Consider the following 18,971-nt stretch of genomic DNA (forward strand, 5'->3'; position numbering starts at 1 on the left):
GCGGGGGTTGGCCTCTCTCCTAACATGGCAGCCGGGTGTGGCGCAAGGAAGGACACACACTTCATCCCCTGCCTTGCTCTGGGAGGGCTTGGCCCAGGGCGAGTGGCCAGGAGCAGCTGGTGAGGTCAGGCAGTGCCTAGCACCCTCTGGACCAGAATGGATCTGAGAGCGGGAACCATCAGAGAATCACAGGGGCGGGGGGCACTGGGAGGAAAACAGCAGCCCCCCTGCCTGCTCCCCAGGTCCAGCTGCCCATGGCCTCAGGAACCACTGCTGTGAAGTGTAGATCACACACCGATGGGTCCATGGCTGTGTGGACAGTCCATCAGCACAGCTGCCTCTGTTCCCAGCTTCAGAAAGCCTGGGTTCTGTTCATTTCAGACATGCTGTGTGATTGCAAATGCCTTGGCCTTCCTCTGCTTCAGCATGGCCTTCTGACCAGGGGGCTGCCGTGGGAGCTAGAGGAGGGGAAGGGGGCCCAGAGCCTCTGAGCTGTTAACAGGGCCTGGGCTTGAGAAGGGCAAAGCATCCCATGCCAGGGAGACCGGTGCTAGGCAGAGTCTGGGGCCTGCTGCTGTTCCAGGTGAGGGTAGAAAGGGGTGACAGGTATTTCTTTGAGGCAGTTTTGCTTATTTACAAAGAATGTGCAAAGTCCCATATCTCACCAGGATCAAGCACCAAGAGCAGCCAGCCTGCACCTGACCACAAAACCCACACACACTCAGCAAATGCTCTCAGCTTCTGCCCACTCCCGCCAAGCTCTGGGGGAGGTCCTCAGCCCCTTTTGGGATGTGTCTCCCTTGCCTTTCCTGAAGTGTGTGTGTGGGGCGGGGTGTTTCTGCCCCCCAGCGGGTGGGGTCTGGGAGTGGAGGAGGGATCTGGCATCTCCTCAGCTTTCCAGAGTGGCTGGGGGTTAGTTGCTCCGTGGAGTGAGTGCTGCCCGGCCTGTTCCCAGGGGGCCTCGCTCTGCGGTTTCAATTCATGAAAATAGTCAAAAAAGGAAGGGCCGTGGGCCCTCTCCCCTTGAGGAGGGGGCAGCGTGGAGCCCAGGCCTGGGCCGCTGGCTGGCGCAGGGAATGGGCCGCCGGCTGGCGTGGGGCCTGGGCTGCAGGGAATGAGGTGCAGGGCTGGGCCAGCGGCTGGCTGGGGGACTGGGCCGCAGGGCTGGGCTGGTGGCTGGTTCGGGGAATGGGCACAGGGCCAGCTGTGGGGGGTGATCGCCCTCTCCAAACAGTGACTCCCTCCAGGGGAAGGAGCAGCAGGACAGTGGGTCCCAGGGGGTGCTGGGAGCAGGGGCTCCTGGGCACTGATGCTACCTGGGGGGTGCCAGGCTCACACCCCCCGGGGGCGGGGGGGGGGCCCGCGGGCACGTGTCCGGTCCAGGCGAGTGGGGGAATCCGCAGCTGATGGAAATTTACGGCGGGGGGCGGAGCCGCGGGGAGGGGGGCGGGCCCTGGGAGCCGATTAAGCCGCCGCGTGCCCCAGGGGTTCGCAGCAGAACCGAGCCGAGCCGAGCCAGGCCAGGTGAGCCCGGGCTGCCGGCGGGTCCCGGTGCCCGCGGCTGGGAGCGCTCGGGACTGGGGGGAGCCCCCAGCTCGGGGCGGGTCCGGTTTCCATGGCGGTTTCTGGGGGGGGGCGTGTATTTCCCGCGGGCTGCACCCCCTCGCCAGCCCCTGACGCTCCCGGGGAGCCAGGACCTCCCCCCGCCCCGGCCGTGCGCTGGGGGCGCTCAGCCCCGCGGGTTTGGGGGGCACCGGGGAGCTGGGGTCTGCGCGGGCTGGGCCCCTGTTCGAGGTGGGGCGGAGCCTCCCGCTCCGGACCCGCCCCGCCCCGTTGAGCTGCTGCCCCATGGCAGGGCTGGCTGTGGGGGCAGGGACCCGCGGTAGAGCCCCATAACCGAGCTCTCTCCGTGGGCACAGATTAGCATCGCGGCCCGATCGTGCTTCCCGTGATTCAAATGGGGGAAACTGAGGCACGAGGCGATACCGCCGCGGTCCAGTGGTGAGTCTGCGACCGCGGGGCAACGGAGATCTCGGGGCGTCGTGCCCCCGCCGGCCCTTGTCAGAGCAGCTGGGGGAGGCCCCGGAGAGCAGGGAAGGGGCTCCCTTAAGAACTGCCCCCCCCGCCAGGCCCCCCCAAGCCCCCGGCCTGCTCTGCCTATGGTGTGCTGTAGGTAATGGCACTAACTGCCCGGGTGGGGGGCGGTGCGTGGAGAAGGGGGTCTTGGTAGGCTGAGCTGGAGGGCGGGGGGCTGGGCTGGGCTGGGCTGGAGGGGGGCGTGGTGGGAAGGAGAAGATGCCTCGATGGGGGGGGGGTGGATATGGGCTGCACCCAGGCTGCACTGGGCTTGCGCTCCTGTCCCTGGGTTATTTTGGCTGGTGTAGCTCCGCTGGGGGCCTGGGCCGGGGGCTGGGGGAGCTGCCCGTGCCCCCCCTCGCTCCACTGGGCACCAGCAAAACAGCCCGATTCCTCCCTGCCCTTGTGAGCCCACAGCGCCTGTTGGAAGAAGCCAGACTTCCCGGCCTGTTTTGTTGCTGTCTGGCGTGTCCCCGCGCTGAATGAGCCTGGCCCGGCCCCAGCTGCCCCGCCCCACATCCCGCAGGCTCACAGAAACCCCGCCACTTCTGGGCACCTCTTTGTGGAGCGTCTGGGGCACCGGCGGCGACTCCTGCCCTGCTGGCACGAGGGGGCTGCGGCACGGCACACTGGAAGCTAGGATGCCTCAGTTCTATCTCGACCATCCCGGTGGTGGTAGGGGGGCAAGCCTCTTCACAGCTATGTGCCTCAGTTTCCCTGTCTATTACAGTGGGGATTATGCCCCATCTCAGAAAAGGGCTCTGGGAGAGGAAGAGCCAGTCTGGGGTGGGGGGACGCTGGCCCAGGGGACAGCTGGGAGTATCCCGGTCGCAGGGGCAGCGGGTGGTGAATGATTTGCACCCTTGTTCCTGCCGGTGCCTGGGCGTGAGGCCTGGTGGGTCTGTAATAGCCTCCTTCCTCCACGTCTCAGCTCCAGCAACCATGGCAGAGACTTTCCTCGTTGAGAGCCCCGATGTGACCTACAGCAAGGACTACATTGAGGCCAAGTACATGTACAGCACCGTGCATGTGAGCAGGGAGGACGGCGTCACCAAGGTACCTGCTGTGGGTGGGTCCAGCGTACCGTGGCCCTGTGCCCACTGGAAGGGGAACTGCATTTGTTTTTCTCGATGCACCTGCCCCATTGGTGGGAGTGGCCCAGAGCCCTGCTTGGCCTGGGCTGGACTCCGGCTGAGCGTGAGCCGCAACACGGCATCTGCAGCCATGAGGCGGGTTCCTCCGCCCAGGCGAGGGGAGCGATGGAGCCAAGGGGGCACTTGGGGACACATTCTGCCTGTAGCCCTGCTGCACTCGGTCTGCTTCCCCACTGTGCCCGCAGCAGCCTGGGGGTGTCTGGGCCGTGGGGCCGGGGCTCTAAGTGCCCTGGTCTCCCTGGGCTCTGAGGGAGCAGCTGCCCCACTGCAGAGGGGCCCAGCCTTAGGGTGGGCTGGGCAAGCTGCCCTGGTGCATCGGTTGGGTGCTGCTGTCCCGTCCCCATGCAGAGCCCTGCGGTGCCCCACGTGCGTCTCGTCCCGCTCCCCCGCCCCCTCCTCCCCTTGGGCTGTGTGCGAAGGCTGCGCCCCGGTTCTCACCGCCTGTCTCCGGGGCTCCCAGGTGAAGCCGCACTTGACCGAGTTCACCTTCCGCACGGAGAGGCAGGTCCCCCGCCTGGGGGTGATGCTGGTGGGCTGGGGTGGTAACAATGGCACCACGGTGACGGCGGCCGTGCTGGCCAACAGGTTGGGCCTCTCCTGGATGACCAAGACCGGACGGAAGGTGAGTGAGTCTCGCGCCCCCCTCCCCCGGCGTCTGGCGGCATTTGCCAGGGCGCCGGTGCTCTCTGCCCAGCCCCCGCAGGCTGCAGGGCCTGTGACCAGCTGGCTCATCTCGAACACCCAGATGCGGCCCCAGCCGGTTGCCCACGAGATGGAGCCTGGGCCCAGGCGAGTGGGTGGAAGAGCCAAAGCCCTGCCCCGCCTGGTTGTGAGGCCCCAGGACTCCAGGCTGGCGCCTGATTCTCCCGGCCTGTGGGGTGCGGAGTCGGGCTGCGTGTGTCCTGGCCATGGCCTGGGAAGTGCTCGCGGGGCCTGCGGTGACAGGAACGTGGCGCTCGGACCCTGCACGGGGGGGCTGTCCCAAGCCACGCGGCGTGGTCCGGCTGGGAGCCGAGCTGCACGGGCCGTGCCGGGGGCTGTGCACTCAGACCTTGGGGACTCCCCCACCCCCACTCCCATGTTCTGTGCCCTCCTGGAAGGTCCCGGGGGCGGGGGAGCTCCTCTGCCTGGGTGCCCCTGGGGCTCAGTGTGCCTTTGATGCTCTCCCTCCTCCCAGCACGCCAACTACTATGGCTCCTTGCTGCAAGCGTCCACCATCTGCCTGGGAACCGGCCCCACGGGCGACGTCTATGTGCCCTTCCGGGACCTGCTGCCCATGGTGCACCCTAACGACCTCATCTTTGATGGTGAGTGTGAATGGCCTGGGGGCTGTTAGCGGGGGCTGGGCAGGGGAGGGGGGCTGTGTGGGTGGGGTGGGATAGTCCAAGGGGGCGGGGGCTCTGTGGGCAGGGGCTGGCCTGAGCGGGGGCTGTGATGGCAGGAGGGGAGGCTGTATGAGCGTGAAGGTGGCCCTGGGGGGGGGCTGTGTGGCTGGGGGGTGGGATGGTCCGGGGGGGGGCGGCTGTGTGTATGGGGGTCTGCGGGGAGGGGGCTGTGTGGGCGGGGGCCCAGAGCTCTGACTGGCATCTCCTCCTGCGTCTCAGGCTGGGACATCTCCTCCCTGAACTTGGCTGAGGCCATGAGACGGGCCAAGGTCCTCGACTGGCAGCTGCAGGAGCAGCTCTGGCCCCACATGGTGAAGATGAAGCCCCGCCCCTCCATCTACATCCCAGGATTCATTGCAGCCAATCAGGAGGAGCGAGCCGACAATGTCCTCCATGGGACGAAGGCTGAGCAGGTGTGTGGGGGGATCCCCAGCCACTATGTTCCCATTGCTGCAGGGCCGAGCCCCAGGGTCCCGTGGCCGCAGTGGGGGAGCGGGTGGCCCCAATGCAGCAGGCTCCCTGGGGCTCCTGCGCCGGCTCTGACCCTGCAGCCCGGGCTCGGGGAGCTGGGCTGGGATTTTGGAGCGGCCTCTGCCTGCATGACCCGGGACATCGCTGCTCCCAAGGGCAGCCCTGGGCCGCATGCCAGCGGTGGGGAGACTGGGCCCTGCAGGAGGGTGCTGGGGGCACAGTCCTGGCACCTAAGCCCAAGCACCGTCCCTGCTGCCCACCGGAGCTGACCCACGCTGGGCAGGACGGACAACCTCAAATCGCAGCTTCCCCGCGGGTCCCCTGTATGTGGCGCGTGCTGCCGGGTGCTGACGAGTCTCCTCGCACAGGTGGTGCAGATCCGCAGGGACATCCAGGAGTTCAAGGTCACCAGCGGAGTGGACAAGGTCGTGGTCCTGTGGACGGCTAACACTGAGCGCTTCTGCGATGTGCTGCCGGGGGTCAACGACACAGCTGCCAACCTGCTGCAGGCCATCGAGGTGAGAGCCTGTGGGAGGCGTGCAGGGCCTCCCCCCCCCCCCCCGCCTGCTGGGGGATGGGCACACTGCACCGGCTGTTCTGGACGCAACCAGCCTGGGGGGCTGGTTCTGGCTCCTGCTGGGGATGGGGGGACCCACTGAAGCCCCGTGCTAGAGCTGGGGGGGATGGGACTGGAGGAGCTGGGTTTGGGGGCAGCAGCCCCACTGCGTGGGGGGGTGGGGTTGACTGGTGTCCTGGTGCAGGGGAGGGGTGCCCTGTGATATATTCTCTCCGAGGGCCTGGTGCTCCCGCTGGCTGGGGGTTGTGGGAGGGCCCTGCCCGTGTGCTGGGGTGGGGTTTCCCAGGGGCTCCATCCACCCCTGGGGCTGCACTGAGCTCTCCCCATCTACGCAGCGAGGCCTCGAGGTGTCTCCCTCCACGCTCTTTGCCGTGGCCAGCATCCTGGAGGGCTGCGCCTACATCAACGGCTCCCCCCAGAACACCTTTGTGCCAGGCGCTGTGGAGCTCGCCCTGCAGCGCCGTGTCTTCATCTGCGGAGACGACTTCAAGTCCGGCCAGACCAAGCTCAAGTCGGTGCTGGTGGATTTCCTGGTCAGCGCCGGCCTCAAGGTGAGCGGGTGCTGGGGGCGCCCACCGTGGGGCATGCCGGGCTGGTGATGCCGCTGGGCCAGGTCAGCGGCTGCTGGGGGGGGTCTGGGCGGGTTTCCCTTCCTGGAGCCCAGGGCCGAGTCCTGGCACAGTCAGCAGGGAGAGGGAATCTGGCCTCAGCAGGGCCCTTGGGTGGGGTGGGAGGGATTGTAACCCCTCCTGCAGCGGGGTGCAGGCCAGCTCCTTGGGGGCCAGAGGCCTGGCACCGCAAGGGTGGAGGGGCTGCGGGTTGGGATTAAGGTGTGTTGGGGATGGGGGGGCTGTGGGTCGGGACTGAGGCGCATCTGAACGATGACGCTTGCATAACCCCCAAGGGCTCTGGAGGCCCAGGGGGGTTGGAGCATCCCGGGGGTGGGGCCAGAGGTGCTTCAGTTTGGCCCCTCCCCTTGGAATCCAGACAAACCTGTCCCATGGCGGGTGGGTTTGGAGGTGCGCAGGGAGACCAGGGCTCCCCCAGCTGCGGCTGTGGTCTGTGTGTGTGTGGGGCGGTGGGGAGGGAGGCCTCAGGCTGCTGTGACCCATCCCCTCCTCCCCCAACTCTCCGCCCCAGACCGTGTCCATCGTCAGCTACAACCACCTGGGTAACAATGATGGGAAGAACCTGTCGGCCCCGCAGCAGTTCCGCTCCAAGGAGGCCTCCAAGAGCAACGTGGTGGACGACATGGTGCAGTCGAACCCCCTGCTCTATGGGCCCCAGGAGAAGCCCGATCACTGTGTGAGTGCTGGGGGAGGGGCAGTATCGGGGGAGGGAGGGAGCCCCCCTAGAGTTCTACCCGGCTCTGTTGTGGGGGGCAGAAGCTGCCCTAAACCCCTGCCCGGCGGTGGCTCTGGGGCCCGCACTGAGATGGCTCTCGGTTGCAGGTGGTGATTAAGTACGTGCCCTACGTGGGCGACAGCAAGCGGGCGCTGGACGAGTACACCTCAGAGATCATGATGGGTGGCACCAACACCATCGCCATACACAACACCTGCGAGGTAGGGCCGGGAATTCCTGCCCCTGGGCCCGGGGTCAATTCCCACCCCCACCCCCCGATGGTGCCACAGGGAGAAGCGGTGGCTGGGGAGAGCACTGGCCCTGGGTGGCATCTCCCTTGGGGAGGGGGAGCTTGGCCCTGGCCCCCCTACTGACTCTGCCCCACCCCCAGGACTCCCTGCTGGCCAGCCCCATCATCCTAGACCTGGCCATCCTGACCGAGCTTTGCCAACGCATCAGCTTCTGCACAGAGAGCGACCCAGACTTCCAGGGTTTCCACAGCGTCCTGTCCATCCTGGGCTTCCTGTGCAAGGCACCCCTGGTGCCTGAGGGCTCCCCCGTCGTCAACGCCCTCTTCCGGCAGAGGAGCTGCATTGAGAACATCCTGAGGTACCCCTGGCTCTGCCCTCCAACCCTCTGCCCCCGTCCTCTCCTCCAGCTCAGCGCTGACTGCCGCTCCCCCAGGGCTGGTTCCCCGCTCTCTCCTCCACACTTCCAGTGCCAGGTCCCTTTGCCAACCCCAGGGCCCTCCAGGAGCAGCCCGGGTCCTCGGCTGAGCATGGTGGGGATGGGGCAAGTTGCATTAGCCCCCGTGGGACCTGGTGCTGAGGTCCCCTCAGAGACCTGGTGGTGCCCAGCCCATGGGCTGTCTGGTTGGCTGTGAAGGCTTCTGCCACCCTCCCCCCTGACATGCTGCTCTCTCTCATCCTGCCCCCAGGGCCTGTGTGGGGCTGCCCCCCCAGAACCACATGCTGCTGGAGCACAAGATGCAGCGGCCATGTCCGAGTCTGAAGCGAGCGCGTCTGGCCGAGTGCCCCGTCTCCCACAAGAGGGCAGCTGCCCCGGTGAATGGCTACCTGTGTCCAGCCAGTAATGGGCACGGCACCTCGCCAGCCCAGCTGCACGTTGACAACTAGAGCCCTGCCCCATGGCCACGACGACCCCCAGCTCCCAGGGGAGTATGGGCTGAGAACTGCCACAGCTCGAGAGGGGCTGTGGTCAGCCTGAAGGGGGACAGGAGCAGTGCTTCCCCCATGGCCCATCGGGGGGGCTGTATTTTGTATGGCGATTCTTAGTTTGAATTAATTTGGGGGCATGAGGAGCCCCGTCCACCCCCCCCCACCACCCAGGCTCCACTGACAGTAACTAGAAGCTGTGAATGTTTTTCTGGAATAAAGTGGGAGCATGCAAGTCACTATATCTCTGCTGGTCCCTCTGCGTGCCCCCCCCCCCCCCCCGCCATGCTCTGCACCTGCCTGGCATCCTGTGGCCCTCCCTGGGAAGGGTGTGCCTGGAACCAGCAGTGTCCCTGTGAAAGGGGTCCCCCTGGGGTGTGCCCCACAAGCCCTGCCCTGGAATGTGGGCCCTGGGGCTTTCCCAGCTGCAGCTGGTGTGGGTCTTTGCCTGGGTTCCCCCAGGTGTCCCAAGTCTCTGCCCCTAGCACCATTCCTGTTGTGGGAGCCCAGTGAAAGGGGGGTCCTGGCTCAGTGAGTGCTGGGCAGGCAAAGGGCAGCAGGATTCGTGGCTCTGGCAGGAGGACGCTTGTCGGGGCGCCAGGCTGAATGCACAGTGGAGCATCATTCCCTTGGGAGCGGGGTGCCGTGGAAGGGGTCCCGGTCGGGCAAAGGGGGAGACAAAGGAGGCAGAGCTATGAAAAAAAAATCAAATTACATTTATTGATGCAGGTTTTTTGGGTGGTTTTTTTTTTTGTTTTTTTGTTTTTTTGGGTTTTTTTTTTTTGTTTTTGTTTTTGATAAGCAACTTTCAGTCTAAAGCCTTCAGAGTAGAAAGAACAGACGAAATCCCTACACAGACGCACTAACCTAGCAGGGGAGGCGCTGCCCGGCGGCCGTAATGTGCCAGCTGGCTGCGTCCCCTCCCAGCTGGCGGTGGGCACAGCACACCAGTGAGGCAGGCGGAGGCTCACCCCCAACAGCAACAGAAAACCCAGCGAAGGCCCCCTTGCCCGGGCCGGGGCGGGGGCGGGGTGGGGCGGGGCTGTACAAAGCGGCTTCGGGCTGAGAGCGAGAGGAAGCACCGCCGGGCTGCTGAGGTCCTTCATGTTTATAAAAGGGGAAAAATCCTTCATATGAAAGTTTAAAAGTGGTCCTGATGGTGGCTGGGGCGGACGCCCGGGGCAAAGGGGGCTGCTGCAGGGGCCTATGTACACTTGCCTCCCTTTGCTGCAGGGCAGGGGCCGAGCCCAGTCTGTCAGTGGGGGCCTGGGGGGGGTAGTGGTGGGGGAATCACAGTGGCTGAGCAAACTGCTGGGGCTGGGGGGGGCCCTATTCCCTAGAATCTCCATAGGGGGTTTCCTGCTGTGGAAGGGCCAGGGGGGCAGCTGGACTCCAGGGTGAGCTAAGAGCAATCATCCCGCGGGGGGAGGGTGCTCCCCGCTGCCCTAGGGGTGCTCACAGGAAGGGAGGGGTGGGTTACTGGGCAGTACGAGGGGGCTGAGGCAGCTTTGCTTAGCTGGCAGCCAGGGAGGGGGAGGGCTCTGCGGGGCGGCTTAGGCTGAGGTGCTGTGGCTTGCAGGGGCTGCGGGCATGGCCATTAGGGCAGCAGGGGCAAGAAGGGAGGGGTAGAGGGGCGGGGTCCCCCTGCCCTAGGGTATTTGCCAATGAGCAGATGACAGAAGTGGCATAACTCCGCTGAGGGGGTAGCCCAGAGCTCCTGCTGATGGCCCAGGGGGGCAGATTGCTGGGTGGGGTGGGGTGCTCAAGGCCCCCCAGCTGCTTCGACCTCCAGGGTTTGCCCCATGGCTCCACAGCAGGCTCTGGTGCAGCTGGGCCCCCTGGAGGGGGTGGGGGTGGGGGTGAGGGGGAAGCCCATGATAAATTAAACCCTGTACAGCAAAACAAACCCTTAAATAAATACCCCCCCTCCCCCCACCCTGCTGTGTGGGGCTGGGCAGAGCTGGGGGCCGGGCTGCCAGCCGTGGCCGGTAACCCCCGAGGGCCACAGCAAGCAGCATGGTGCTGTTGCTGGGTGGGGGTGGCGCAGCAAACCCAGCTGGACTTGTCCCCTGGCACCCCGGTGGGGACTTGTCCCCAGCCTCACTCTGCCCCATTTCTGCTGCCCGGCTGGGAAGGAGGCTGCCTGTGGCTGGACCCCCGCATGGCCCCCCTCCCCGCTCCGCCATGCTGGGAAGCCCCCAGCACTGCTCTGGCCTAGTGCAGCCACAGCTCTGGCCTACCCCCTCCTGCCCCCCCGTACAGTCAGCACGTTCCAACCTCCAAGCCCAGCCCCCCACGTGCCCGAGAACAGCATCTTGCCTGGCACAAGCAGCCCTCCCCGCCACAGTGTACCCCACAGCACCAGTCCAACAGGGCCCCAGTTCTGGCAGCTCGCTCCTCTGCCTGGCGCAGTGGGAGGGCCGTGCCAGGGGGAGGGGGGGCTGTGTGCCAATGGAGGCAGGGTGGGCCTGTGCCCCAGGTGGAGGGGGAAATGGGGGGTGCTGGCAGGAGGGCAGGCGGCCAGTTCCTGCGGGTGTGTTTTAAATAGTTTAGAACCGCAGGGGCGTCTGGCTCTCTGCGCCGGGACGTCCGAGCCGATCACACGCTCATTGTCATGCTGGGCGAGTACTAGAGAGACGGGAGACACCAGAGCGTTAGCAGGCGGGGGGAGGCCGCCGGGGCCAGCCCCACGCGCTTGGGGGGGGCAGGGCCGAGGGAGCCCGCTGGCCTCAGAGCTGGGGGCTCAGCTGACCCCGTTCCTCTGGCGGGGCAGCTCACACCTCGGGGAGGCTCCTCCAGCGCAGGGCCCCCGCCACAGGTCCGACCGTGCCAGGCTTGTTCTTCCAGGGGGTGGCCGATGCCTTGCAGCTGCCCCGCCCGCCCCGGGAGCCCCGCCCGCCCCGCCCTCTCCGCCTGCCCGGCGGGCCTGCCCAGTCCCTTACACTGTCGCTTTGGAAGGGGTTTAAGAAGGTGCCGCCCATCTCGCCGTCGTCCCGCGGAGTCCCGGGCGGGTTGCTCAGCCCTGCCATGTTACTCGGCGAGCTCTGCAGGGGCACAGAAAAGCCCAGGTTAGAGGGGGGCCTGCTGCTCCCCCGGCCCCAGGGGTGAAAGGCCGCCAGCTTCCAGCAGCGCTGCTGGCATCCGCCTCCTGGGAAGGGGACCTGGCATTGCTGTAGCCCAGCCCTGGCCGGGACCCGCCTTTCCAGGGGCCCCTGGGGTGGGGGCCTGGCATTGCTGTAGCCCAGCCCTGGCCGGGACCCCCCTTTCCAGGGGCCCCTGGGGCGGGGGCCTGGCAGCCTGCTGCCCTCAGTGCTGGGGGTGGGGGGGGGGCTGTGTGCAGTCACCCCCACTGTGCCCAGAGGAGAAGGCAGGGCTGCACCCCCAGCAGCTGGCAATACCCTGGCCCTTTGAAGGGAGAGGCACAGGCAGTCCACCCTGGGAGGGGGCAGGGGGTGCCCAGGGGAACACCCCCCACATAGGGAGCAGATAGAACAGGGGTGCTGTGCTCTCACCTTTGGCAGCCCGTCCATGTCGCCAGAGCCTGGAAGGACAAGCAGGTCCTGTTAGCACTGCCCCATACCAGGTAAAGGGGCCCTGTCCCCCCATGCACTAGACACGGACCCACCTCCCAGGGAGCCCAGGCCGTGCTGCAATGTGTCAGCCCTACTCAGCGGCAGGGCTCCTGCCCTCGCTCCCAACATAGGTAAGGCACTTGTGGCCTCTCTGCCTCAGTTTCCCCCTGCGCCATCGGGGGAGGTGATGCTAATGTGCTGTGCGGGGAGGCACTGGCGGCCTCCCGGGTGTGTACTGGCCCATAGGCTGCCTTCGGCTGGCAGCGCTAGGGGCTGAGTCCCCTGGGGAGGCTGGGGCAGGTCTGAACACATGGGCCAGAACCGCAGGGCTCCCGGCCTGGACAGCCCCGCCCTGGCACGCCAGGGGTAGCGCCAAGGGAGAGGAAAGGACCTGCCCATGGTCACAATCAGGGCAGAGCTAGGCCCAGAATCCAGGCTGGGGTGGTCCTCGGGCATCCGGATGTCCCTCCACACGTGTGGGTGAAACACGCCCCAGCGGGCGAGAGGCTGGGGCTACCCACCTAAGGATCCGTTCATATGATGGGGCTCCATGGCGCTCATGCCTCCCATGGGCCCATCGGGGCCAGGCCCCATCGGGAACTGCAAGGGAAAGGGAGTGCATCAGTGCTGGGCATGGGCTGCCCGGGCATAGTGGGGCTGCGGCTCTATGCACGAGCTGATGGGAGTGGAGGGGAAATGGGTGCAGGGCCTCAGGGACACTCCCAGCATTGCTCTGCCCCCAGTACCCCATGGGGCACCCCAGCGCTGCACGGAGGCCTCTGGCACTGCAGACCCCGGCCCGTCGCAGTGCAGACAGCCAGCCATGCCAATGGCCACCAACCGCCCAGCAGAGCCTGCTCTGTCCCCGCTTGCTCCCACACAACACCCCGCACGCCCAAGGGCAGCAGGGACGGAGAGCGGGGCCTCGGCAGAGGTGAGGGAAGGGGAAGCCCAGGGCTGGGCTGGGCTGGTAGGGGTCGGGGCTGAGGGGCACTGGCAGAGTTGTGGGAAGGGGCTGGGCTGGCAGGGGGTTGAGGCTGAGGGGCACTGGCAGAGTTGTGGGAAGGGGGAGCCCAGGGTTGGGGCTGAGGGGCACCGGCAGAGTTGTGGGAAGGGGCTGGGCTGGCAGGGGGGTCGGGGCTGTGGGGCATCAGCAGAGTTGCGGGCAGGGGGTTGGGGCTGAGGGGCACCGGCAGAGTTGTGGGAAGGGGCTGGGCTGGCAGGGGGGTCGGGGCTGTGGGGCATCAGCAGAGTTGCGGGCAGGGGGTTGGGGCTGAGGGGCACCGGCAGAGTTGTGGGAAGGGGCTGGGCTGGCAGGGGGTCGGGCCTGAGGGACACTGGCAGAGTTGTGGGAAGGGGGAGCCCAGGGTTGGGGCTGAGGGGCACCAGCAGAGTTGTGGGAAGGGGCTGGGCTGGCAGGGGGGTCGGGGCTGTGGGGCATCAGCAGAGTTGCGGGCAGGGGGTTGAGGCTGAGGGGCACTGGCAGAGTTGTGGGAAGGGGGAGCCCAGGGTTGGGGCTGAGGGGCACCGGCAGAGTTGTGGGAAGGGGCTGGGCTGGCAGGGGGTCGGGGCTGAGGGACACCGGCAGAGTTGTGGGAAGGGGGAGCCCAGGGTTGGGGCTGAGGGGCACCAGCAGAGTTGTGGGAAGGGGCTGGGCTGGCAGGGGGGTCGGGGCTGTGGGGCATCAGCAGAGTTGCGGGCAGGGGGTTGAGGCTGAGGGGCACTGGCAGAGTTGTGGGAAGGGGGAGCCCAGGGTTGGGGCTGAGGGGCACCGGCAGAGTTGTGGGAAGGGGCTGGGCTGGCAGGGGGTCGGGGCTGAGGGACACCGGCAGAGTTGTGGGAAGGGGGAGCCCAGGGTTGGGGCTGAGGGGCACCAGCAGAGTTGTGGGAAGGGGCTGGGCTGGCAGGGGGGTCGGGGCTGTGGGGCATCAGCAGAGTTGCGGGCAGGGGGTTGAGGCTGAGGGGCACTGGCAGAGTTGTGGGAAGGGGGAGCCCAGGGTTGGGGCTGAGGGGCACCGGCAGAGTTGTGGGAAGGGGCTGGGCTGGCAGGGGGTCGGGGCTGAGGGACACCGGCAGAGTTGTGGGAAGGGGAGCCCAGGGTTGGGGCTGAGGGGCACCAGCAGAGTTGTGGGAAGGGGCTGGGCTGGCAGGGGGGTCGGGGCTGAGGGGCACCGGCAGAGCAGCTCTCTGTGCCTGTGGCCAGCTCCCCATCAGCACCCCTTGGCTGTGGGGTGGGGCAGGGCCCGGGCTGCCCAGGGCTCTCCGTGGGGGGCGGGCACTCACGTTCGGCCGGTTCCCAGCGGGCCCGATGGGGTTCATCATGGTGTACATGTTCTCACTGGAGTTCGTGGAGTCTGTGGGGAGCAGAGTGGGGTCAGTGCTGCCAGCCCCACAGACCACGAGAGGGGGCGGGCACTGTGCAGCCGTGCACGAGCTCACTGGGGTTCACTGGCCCTGCAGCCCCCCCGTGCCCCCCAGAGAGAGGCACAGATGTGTCAGCTGCTTTTCCCCTCCGGGCTGGGCAATGTCACTCCCGCAGCTCACCTCCTGGGCTGGGCATGATGGGGGTTCCTGGGGGGCCGCCGCCTCCGGGAGGGCCCTGCGGGAGAAGAGCAAAAGGCACAGGAGCTGTTAGCGCCTCAGCCCTTCGCAGAGTGCCAGCCCCGTGCCCTGGGGAGAATCCCCCCAACCCACCCGGCGCCCGGCCAGCGCAATATGCCCCCAAGGTGCAGGCTCAGCACCTCCCAGCGCCCCCGGGGGGGCTGCGGAACTCACCACGTAGCTCCCTGGTGACGACGAGGAGTACGCGATCTGTGGGGACGCAAGAGGGGCCGAGTCAGCACTGAGAGCGTCCCTTGCCACGTGCCACCCCCCCCCCGCGTCGTGCCCGGCCCGCATCGCCCCCCCCCGTGCGTCGTGCCCGGCCCCCATCGCCCCCCTCATGCACAGGACTCACGGAGTTGGTGTTGGGGTTTGGCCACGGCGCTCGCCCTCCTGGGCCCCTGAAATACAAACAGGCGTGAGGTTGGCGCTTCCCCAGGGGCCCTCCACACCCGCCCACCACTGCGTGCACTCTGCCCTGCGGGGGGGCGCCCCTGTGCTGGGATCCGAGGTCGCTGGGGGTGGGACAGGGTGGCACGGGGCAGCTGGGACACGGACGGTCCCACTCTGCCCTCACGGACGGTCTGGAGGGCTGGGCCCCTGGGGCTGGGATTTCCTCTCAGTTTCCCCACCAGCCATGGACTCCCCGAGCCCTGCCCAGCCAGCCACTCTCCCTCCCCCCGAAACCTGCCCACCCGCCCCCAGATCTGTGTGTCTGCCCAGGGTGTCTGATGGCACTGGGACAGCCTGGACTCCTGCCAATCGCTCTGGCTCTGCTAGGGGGGACGTGCTGGGTGCTGGGCCTGCTGCCACTGCCAGGAGAGCGGCTGCAGGCCCCAGACCATGGCCAGGAGCCCCGTCTGCAGCACCTGGCGCAGGGCACAGCCCTCAGTGGCCCAGGAGTCCCCAGCCAATCCTGCAGGCGCTGGGCTGGCTCTGGGCCCCTCCCAGTGGGTCGTGGGGGGCAGGGAGGTGTGGCTGGGGCACAGGGGGAGGAGAGGTGCCTTACATGTTCATGGTGGGCATGGCAGGGCCGCCCAGCGAGTTGGGCGGGGGTCGCATCCCGCTGCCGTAGTTCTGCAAGAGAGGAGCAGGAGCGAGGTGAGCGTGTGGCGGGGGTAGACGGGCCCAACCTCTGAGGGGCTGCAATAGCCCAGTCATACAGAACCCAGGCGTCCTGGCTCCAGCCCCTCCCCCCAACAACCCACTCCCCTCCCAGAGCCAACAATAGAACCCAGGGGTCCTGGCTCCCAGACCTGTGCCCATGCTGCCCCCATCCCATCGCTCCAGGGTCACAGCGCTGCACAGCAGGGCCGGGCCAGGACCCAGCGGGGGTGCCAGATACAAGGCACCCCAGGGAGACACTCACCTGGGGCGCCATCCCCGCCATGCCTCGTGGGGGGTTCATCCGCTGCATCGGGCCCCCCATGTTCGGATGCCCTGTGTAAAGGGAGAGGGAAAGGTGAACAAGGCAGCAGAGTACCAGCTCCCCTGAACCCCAACTTCTGCGGCATGTCTCCTTGAACCGCCCCCAACCTCCCACTCCCAGAGCTCTGCTCCCCCGACCTCCCTCAACCCCCTACTTCCGGGGTGTGGCTCCCGGAGCCCCCCCCAGTCCCAGAGCTCTGCTTCCCCAAGCTCCCTTAACCCCCCCACTCCTGGGGTACAGCTCCCCGACCCCCCCTCACCACTCCCAGAGCTCTGCTCCCCTCCCCCAACGTCCCCATGGGGCGCTGGCCCCCACCATGGAGCCCCCAGCACTGAGAGGAGGACTCCCAGTGAGGAGTCGTAATTCCAAGGTGCTCTTCCAGCACAAGGCCTCATCCTTCCCCACAGAGACGGGGGTGCGGGGTGCTGTGAGGGGCTTCCCCTCTGGTCCTGGGGGCTCCTGCCCTTCACAGTGAAGGGTCCCCCCCTTGGGGGATGGGCTGCTCCCAGCCAGGACCCTTGTCTCCTCCCTGGCGGCTGCATCACTTGCATGCTGCTGGTGCCCCAGAGCTGGGGGCTGGCAAGGCCTGACCTGGCTGGGGGGGGGAGCAGACCGGCCCTGCGGTGAGGAGGGGGCCACGCGGGTGGCATGACTCACCCTGCGATCTTGTGCTGGGGTCCATGGTGTTGGGCAGCAGCGGCTGGGACCCCGGGACCCCCACAGGCGGCTGCAGGAACAGAAGGGCCATGAGCCTGGAGCTGCAGCCGTCAGGAGGGAAGGGCATGGACTGGGCTCCCCCTGGGGAAGGAGCACCCCCCCCCCCCCCCGGGAAATGACACAGCCCCCCTCCAGAGAAGGAGCACTGAGTGAGCCTCAACACCCCCCCCACCCCCCCAACACCTAGGGCTGCACTCCCTGACCCACAGACTGGCCAGAGAGCTGTCCCAGACATGGGGCAGGGGGCTTAGCCCTGGGGCAACCCGCCCTGGGACGTCCCCAGCTCTCAGGGCCCGGTGGCCTCACCTGGTTTGGCATGCGGAGCGAGGGCCGGGGGCCGCCGGGGTAGCGAGGGGACATGAAAGGCTGCAAGAGAGAGCAGGGGGGGCAGGTGAGAGCACATCCCCTGAGCCCAGCCAGGGCGGGGCATGAGCACAGAGGCCCCGTGGCTGGCGCTGGGCTTGCAGGGCAGAGGCCTGAGCTGGGAGCTTGCCCATTGCTCAGAGGGGTCTAACCACAAGCAGTGATGCGTGGCCCGGCTAGAGGCTGCAAGGCAGGAACCCAGGCGTCCAGGCCTCATCAGGCCGCGTGCACCCAGCATTCCTCATCCCAGGGCCCTGGGTGAGAGGCTTGGTGCCCGCAGGGGACGGGGCAGAGGTAGGGTCCTACTGTACCTCTCAGCTCCTCCCCTGCGAGGGGGCTCTTAGGGCTTTGCCGTGGGGCCCCGTATCACTAGCATTGTCCCCATTTGGCAATGGGGAAAGTGAGGCAGTGACTTGCCCAAGGTCACCCAGCCCCCCAGTGGCAGGTTTCCCGGCCTGCGCCTCCCGCCCTGAGCCATCTAGGCTAGTTGTAGGGCTGCTGTTCATGGCATCACCGCATTTGACACAATGGGCACAAGGTGTTTTGCCCTGACGCTGGTGTTACGGCTGCTGCCCTCCTGCCCAGCGGGGCTGCCATCGCAGCCGGTCCCTCTGCTTCCGCCTGCCTGGGGTTTGACAGTTCAGCTGCGCTCTCGGCTTTGCCCTGCGATGTCTCCCAGCAACAGGCCCTCTTGGGTGCTGGGCAGAACCGCCGTGCTAGGGCTGGGAGCTGCCCGCGCTGCCATGGCCTCGCAGAGTCCCATGCACCCTGCCAGCCAGCCCCACAGGGACTGTCCCTTCACCCCCCCACAGGCAGGATTCTCCTTAGTCCCCTTGAAGCAGAGACCAGGGGGGCTGGAGGGTCCCAGCACCTCCTAGGCCCCAGCCTTGCTCCCTGCACAGGAGTGGATGGCTCCTAACGGCTGAGGCTTCCAGTTCCCTGAGCGAGAACTGGGCTCCCCCAAGTGGTGCCCAGGCAAGCCCCTGCCCTGCTGCCCCCAATTTACCCCATTGGTCCCTCCCAGCTGCAAGGGTCTCCCCACATCACTCGCCCCCAGACCCTTCCTCACAGCGACGGACGCCCGGCTCATGGAGGGGCCAGGGTCCTCGTGTGGCACACAGATGCCGGCGCTGGCTTTGGTGGGGCCCGGGGGCTGCATGGCCCAGCTCTTTGTCACGGCTGCGCCCCCCCTCCCAGGCCCCAGCCTCGCTCCCTGCACTCAGGCCTGGCTGGGGCAGGTATCAGCGTATGAAGGGGCTGGCGGGAGGCCTGGAGGGCTGAGGGTCCCTGGAGGCCCCTTATCTCCCAGCTGGTGAACGGAGGGTGCCAGGGCAAAGCAGATGCTCTGGGGTCTGCTCTGACCCACTGTGCAGTTCCCACCGGGAGGAGGGGGCTGGGCCAGGCAGCTGCCCGGGGCAGGGCACGTGGGAAGAGGAGCTCAGTGCCTGTCCGTCCCGGGCCATGCTGAGCCCGCGCTCGGGAACGGGGTGGGGGAGCCTGAAAATCGGAGTCTGCCGGGCACTGGGCTGTGTGCGGCTGATCAGGACGTGGTGGCTGTGTGGAGCGGGGTGCAATCGGGGGGGCTGGGGTACACCTGGGGATCTCCAAGGGTCTGAGGCAATCCTCCAGGCTGCAGGAGCCCACAGAGACTCAGGTGAGTGACCCCACGCAGAGTGGGTGAGTGTGCGGGAAGCAGGGGGCAGAGTGGCATGTGGGGGGAAGCAGGGGGGGCAGAATGGCTTGTGCGGGGAATGCACACACAGGGTTCGGCAGGCTTCCTCCCCAGGCCCAGCCTGTTAGGGGGTGGTGGGTCAGCTCCCCCCAGACGGCCTTACCTGGCTGTGGGGCCCCAGCATGGGGCCGGCGGGGTTGTGGGGCGGAGGCTGTGCATGTGGTGATGGCTGAGAGCCCGGAGGTCCCTTCAAGAGAAACAAACCACAGGGGGTTACAGGAGGGAGGGGCTGGGTCGAGCCCCCGTCACCCACTGCCCTTGGCCCCTCGCCTGCTCCTAGGCCCTGCTGGTGGGTCCCTCTCCCTGGGGACTGCCAACCAGAGACACCCCCGCAATGTACCTGAGCTCCCCGCTCGCCTCTGCCTGGCTGCTGCC

At 67.2% G+C, this 18,971-nt stretch overlaps 2 protein-coding genes across 5 annotated transcripts in view; one reads left to right on the top strand and one right to left on the bottom strand.

Annotated features, from left to right (window-relative positions):
• Positions 1–1,440: 1,440 nt before the first annotated feature.
• On the top strand, positions 1,441–8,421 carry ISYNA1 (inositol-3-phosphate synthase 1). Of its 4 annotated transcripts, XM_084614815.1 has the most exons (12): positions 1,441–1,524; positions 1,920–2,001; positions 3,008–3,132; positions 3,691–3,852; positions 4,408–4,537; positions 4,835–5,028; positions 5,455–5,604; positions 5,999–6,214; positions 6,804–6,968; positions 7,115–7,228; positions 7,399–7,616; positions 7,945–8,421. In XM_084614815.1, the coding sequence occupies exons 3-12, from the start codon at positions 3,019–3,021 to the stop codon at positions 8,141–8,143; spliced, it is 1,662 nt and encodes a 553-aa protein (XP_084470941.1). In that variant the 5' UTR covers positions 1,441–1,524; positions 1,920–2,001; positions 3,008–3,018; the 3' UTR covers positions 8,144–8,421. The 4 variants fall into 4 exon arrangements, with proteins under 4 accessions (XP_084470941.1, XP_084470942.1, XP_084470940.1 ...); XM_084614816.1 differs by lacking the exon at positions 1,920–2,001; XM_084614814.1 differs by lacking the exon at positions 1,441–1,524 and having other exon boundaries at positions 1,838–2,001.
• Positions 8,422–8,902: 481 nt separating this feature from the next.
• The window catches only part of SSBP4 (single stranded DNA binding protein 4), a 53,592-nt gene continuing 43,523 nt past the window's right edge, over positions 8,903–18,971 (bottom strand). Inside the window, exons 6-18 of the mRNA XM_084614780.1 lie at positions 18,700–18,783; positions 16,808–16,867; positions 16,442–16,511; positions 15,725–15,795; positions 15,365–15,432; positions 14,711–14,756; positions 14,530–14,565; positions 14,299–14,353; positions 14,038–14,108; positions 12,276–12,354; positions 11,695–11,723; positions 11,125–11,226; positions 8,903–10,810 (exon numbers count right to left, since the gene is read on the bottom strand). Coding sequence (XP_084470906.1) covers positions 10,781–10,810; positions 11,125–11,226; positions 11,695–11,723; positions 12,276–12,354; positions 14,038–14,108; positions 14,299–14,353; positions 14,530–14,565; positions 14,711–14,756; positions 15,365–15,432; positions 15,725–15,795; positions 16,442–16,511; positions 16,808–16,867; positions 18,700–18,783 — 801 coding nt within the window. The 3' untranslated portion in view covers positions 8,903–10,780. The remainder of the gene's footprint in view (positions 10,811–11,124; positions 11,227–11,694; positions 11,724–12,275; positions 12,355–14,037; positions 14,109–14,298; positions 14,354–14,529; positions 14,566–14,710; positions 14,757–15,364; positions 15,433–15,724; positions 15,796–16,441; positions 16,512–16,807; positions 16,868–18,699; positions 18,784–18,971) is intronic.

This window comes from Lepidochelys olivacea, assembly GCF_965140295.1.
Source record: "Lepidochelys olivacea isolate rLepOli2 genome assembly, chromosome: 25".
Lineage (NCBI taxonomy): Eukaryota > Metazoa > Chordata > Testudines > Cheloniidae > Lepidochelys > Lepidochelys olivacea.

Bases quoted from the DNA above. Each gene is read 5' to 3' on its own strand.
- ISYNA1 (XM_084614815.1), top strand. From the start codon at position 3,019: ATGGCAGAGACTTTCCTCGTTGAGAGCCCCGATGTGACCTACAGCAAG. The intron at 3,853-4,407 runs GTGAGTGAGTCT...CCCTCCTCCCAG, and splicing joins TGACCAAGACCGGACGGAAG to CACGCCAACTACTATGGCTC. The intron at 7,617-7,944 runs GTACCCCTGGCT...TCCTGCCCCCAG, and splicing joins TGCATTGAGAACATCCTGAG to GGCCTGTGTGGGGCTGCCCC.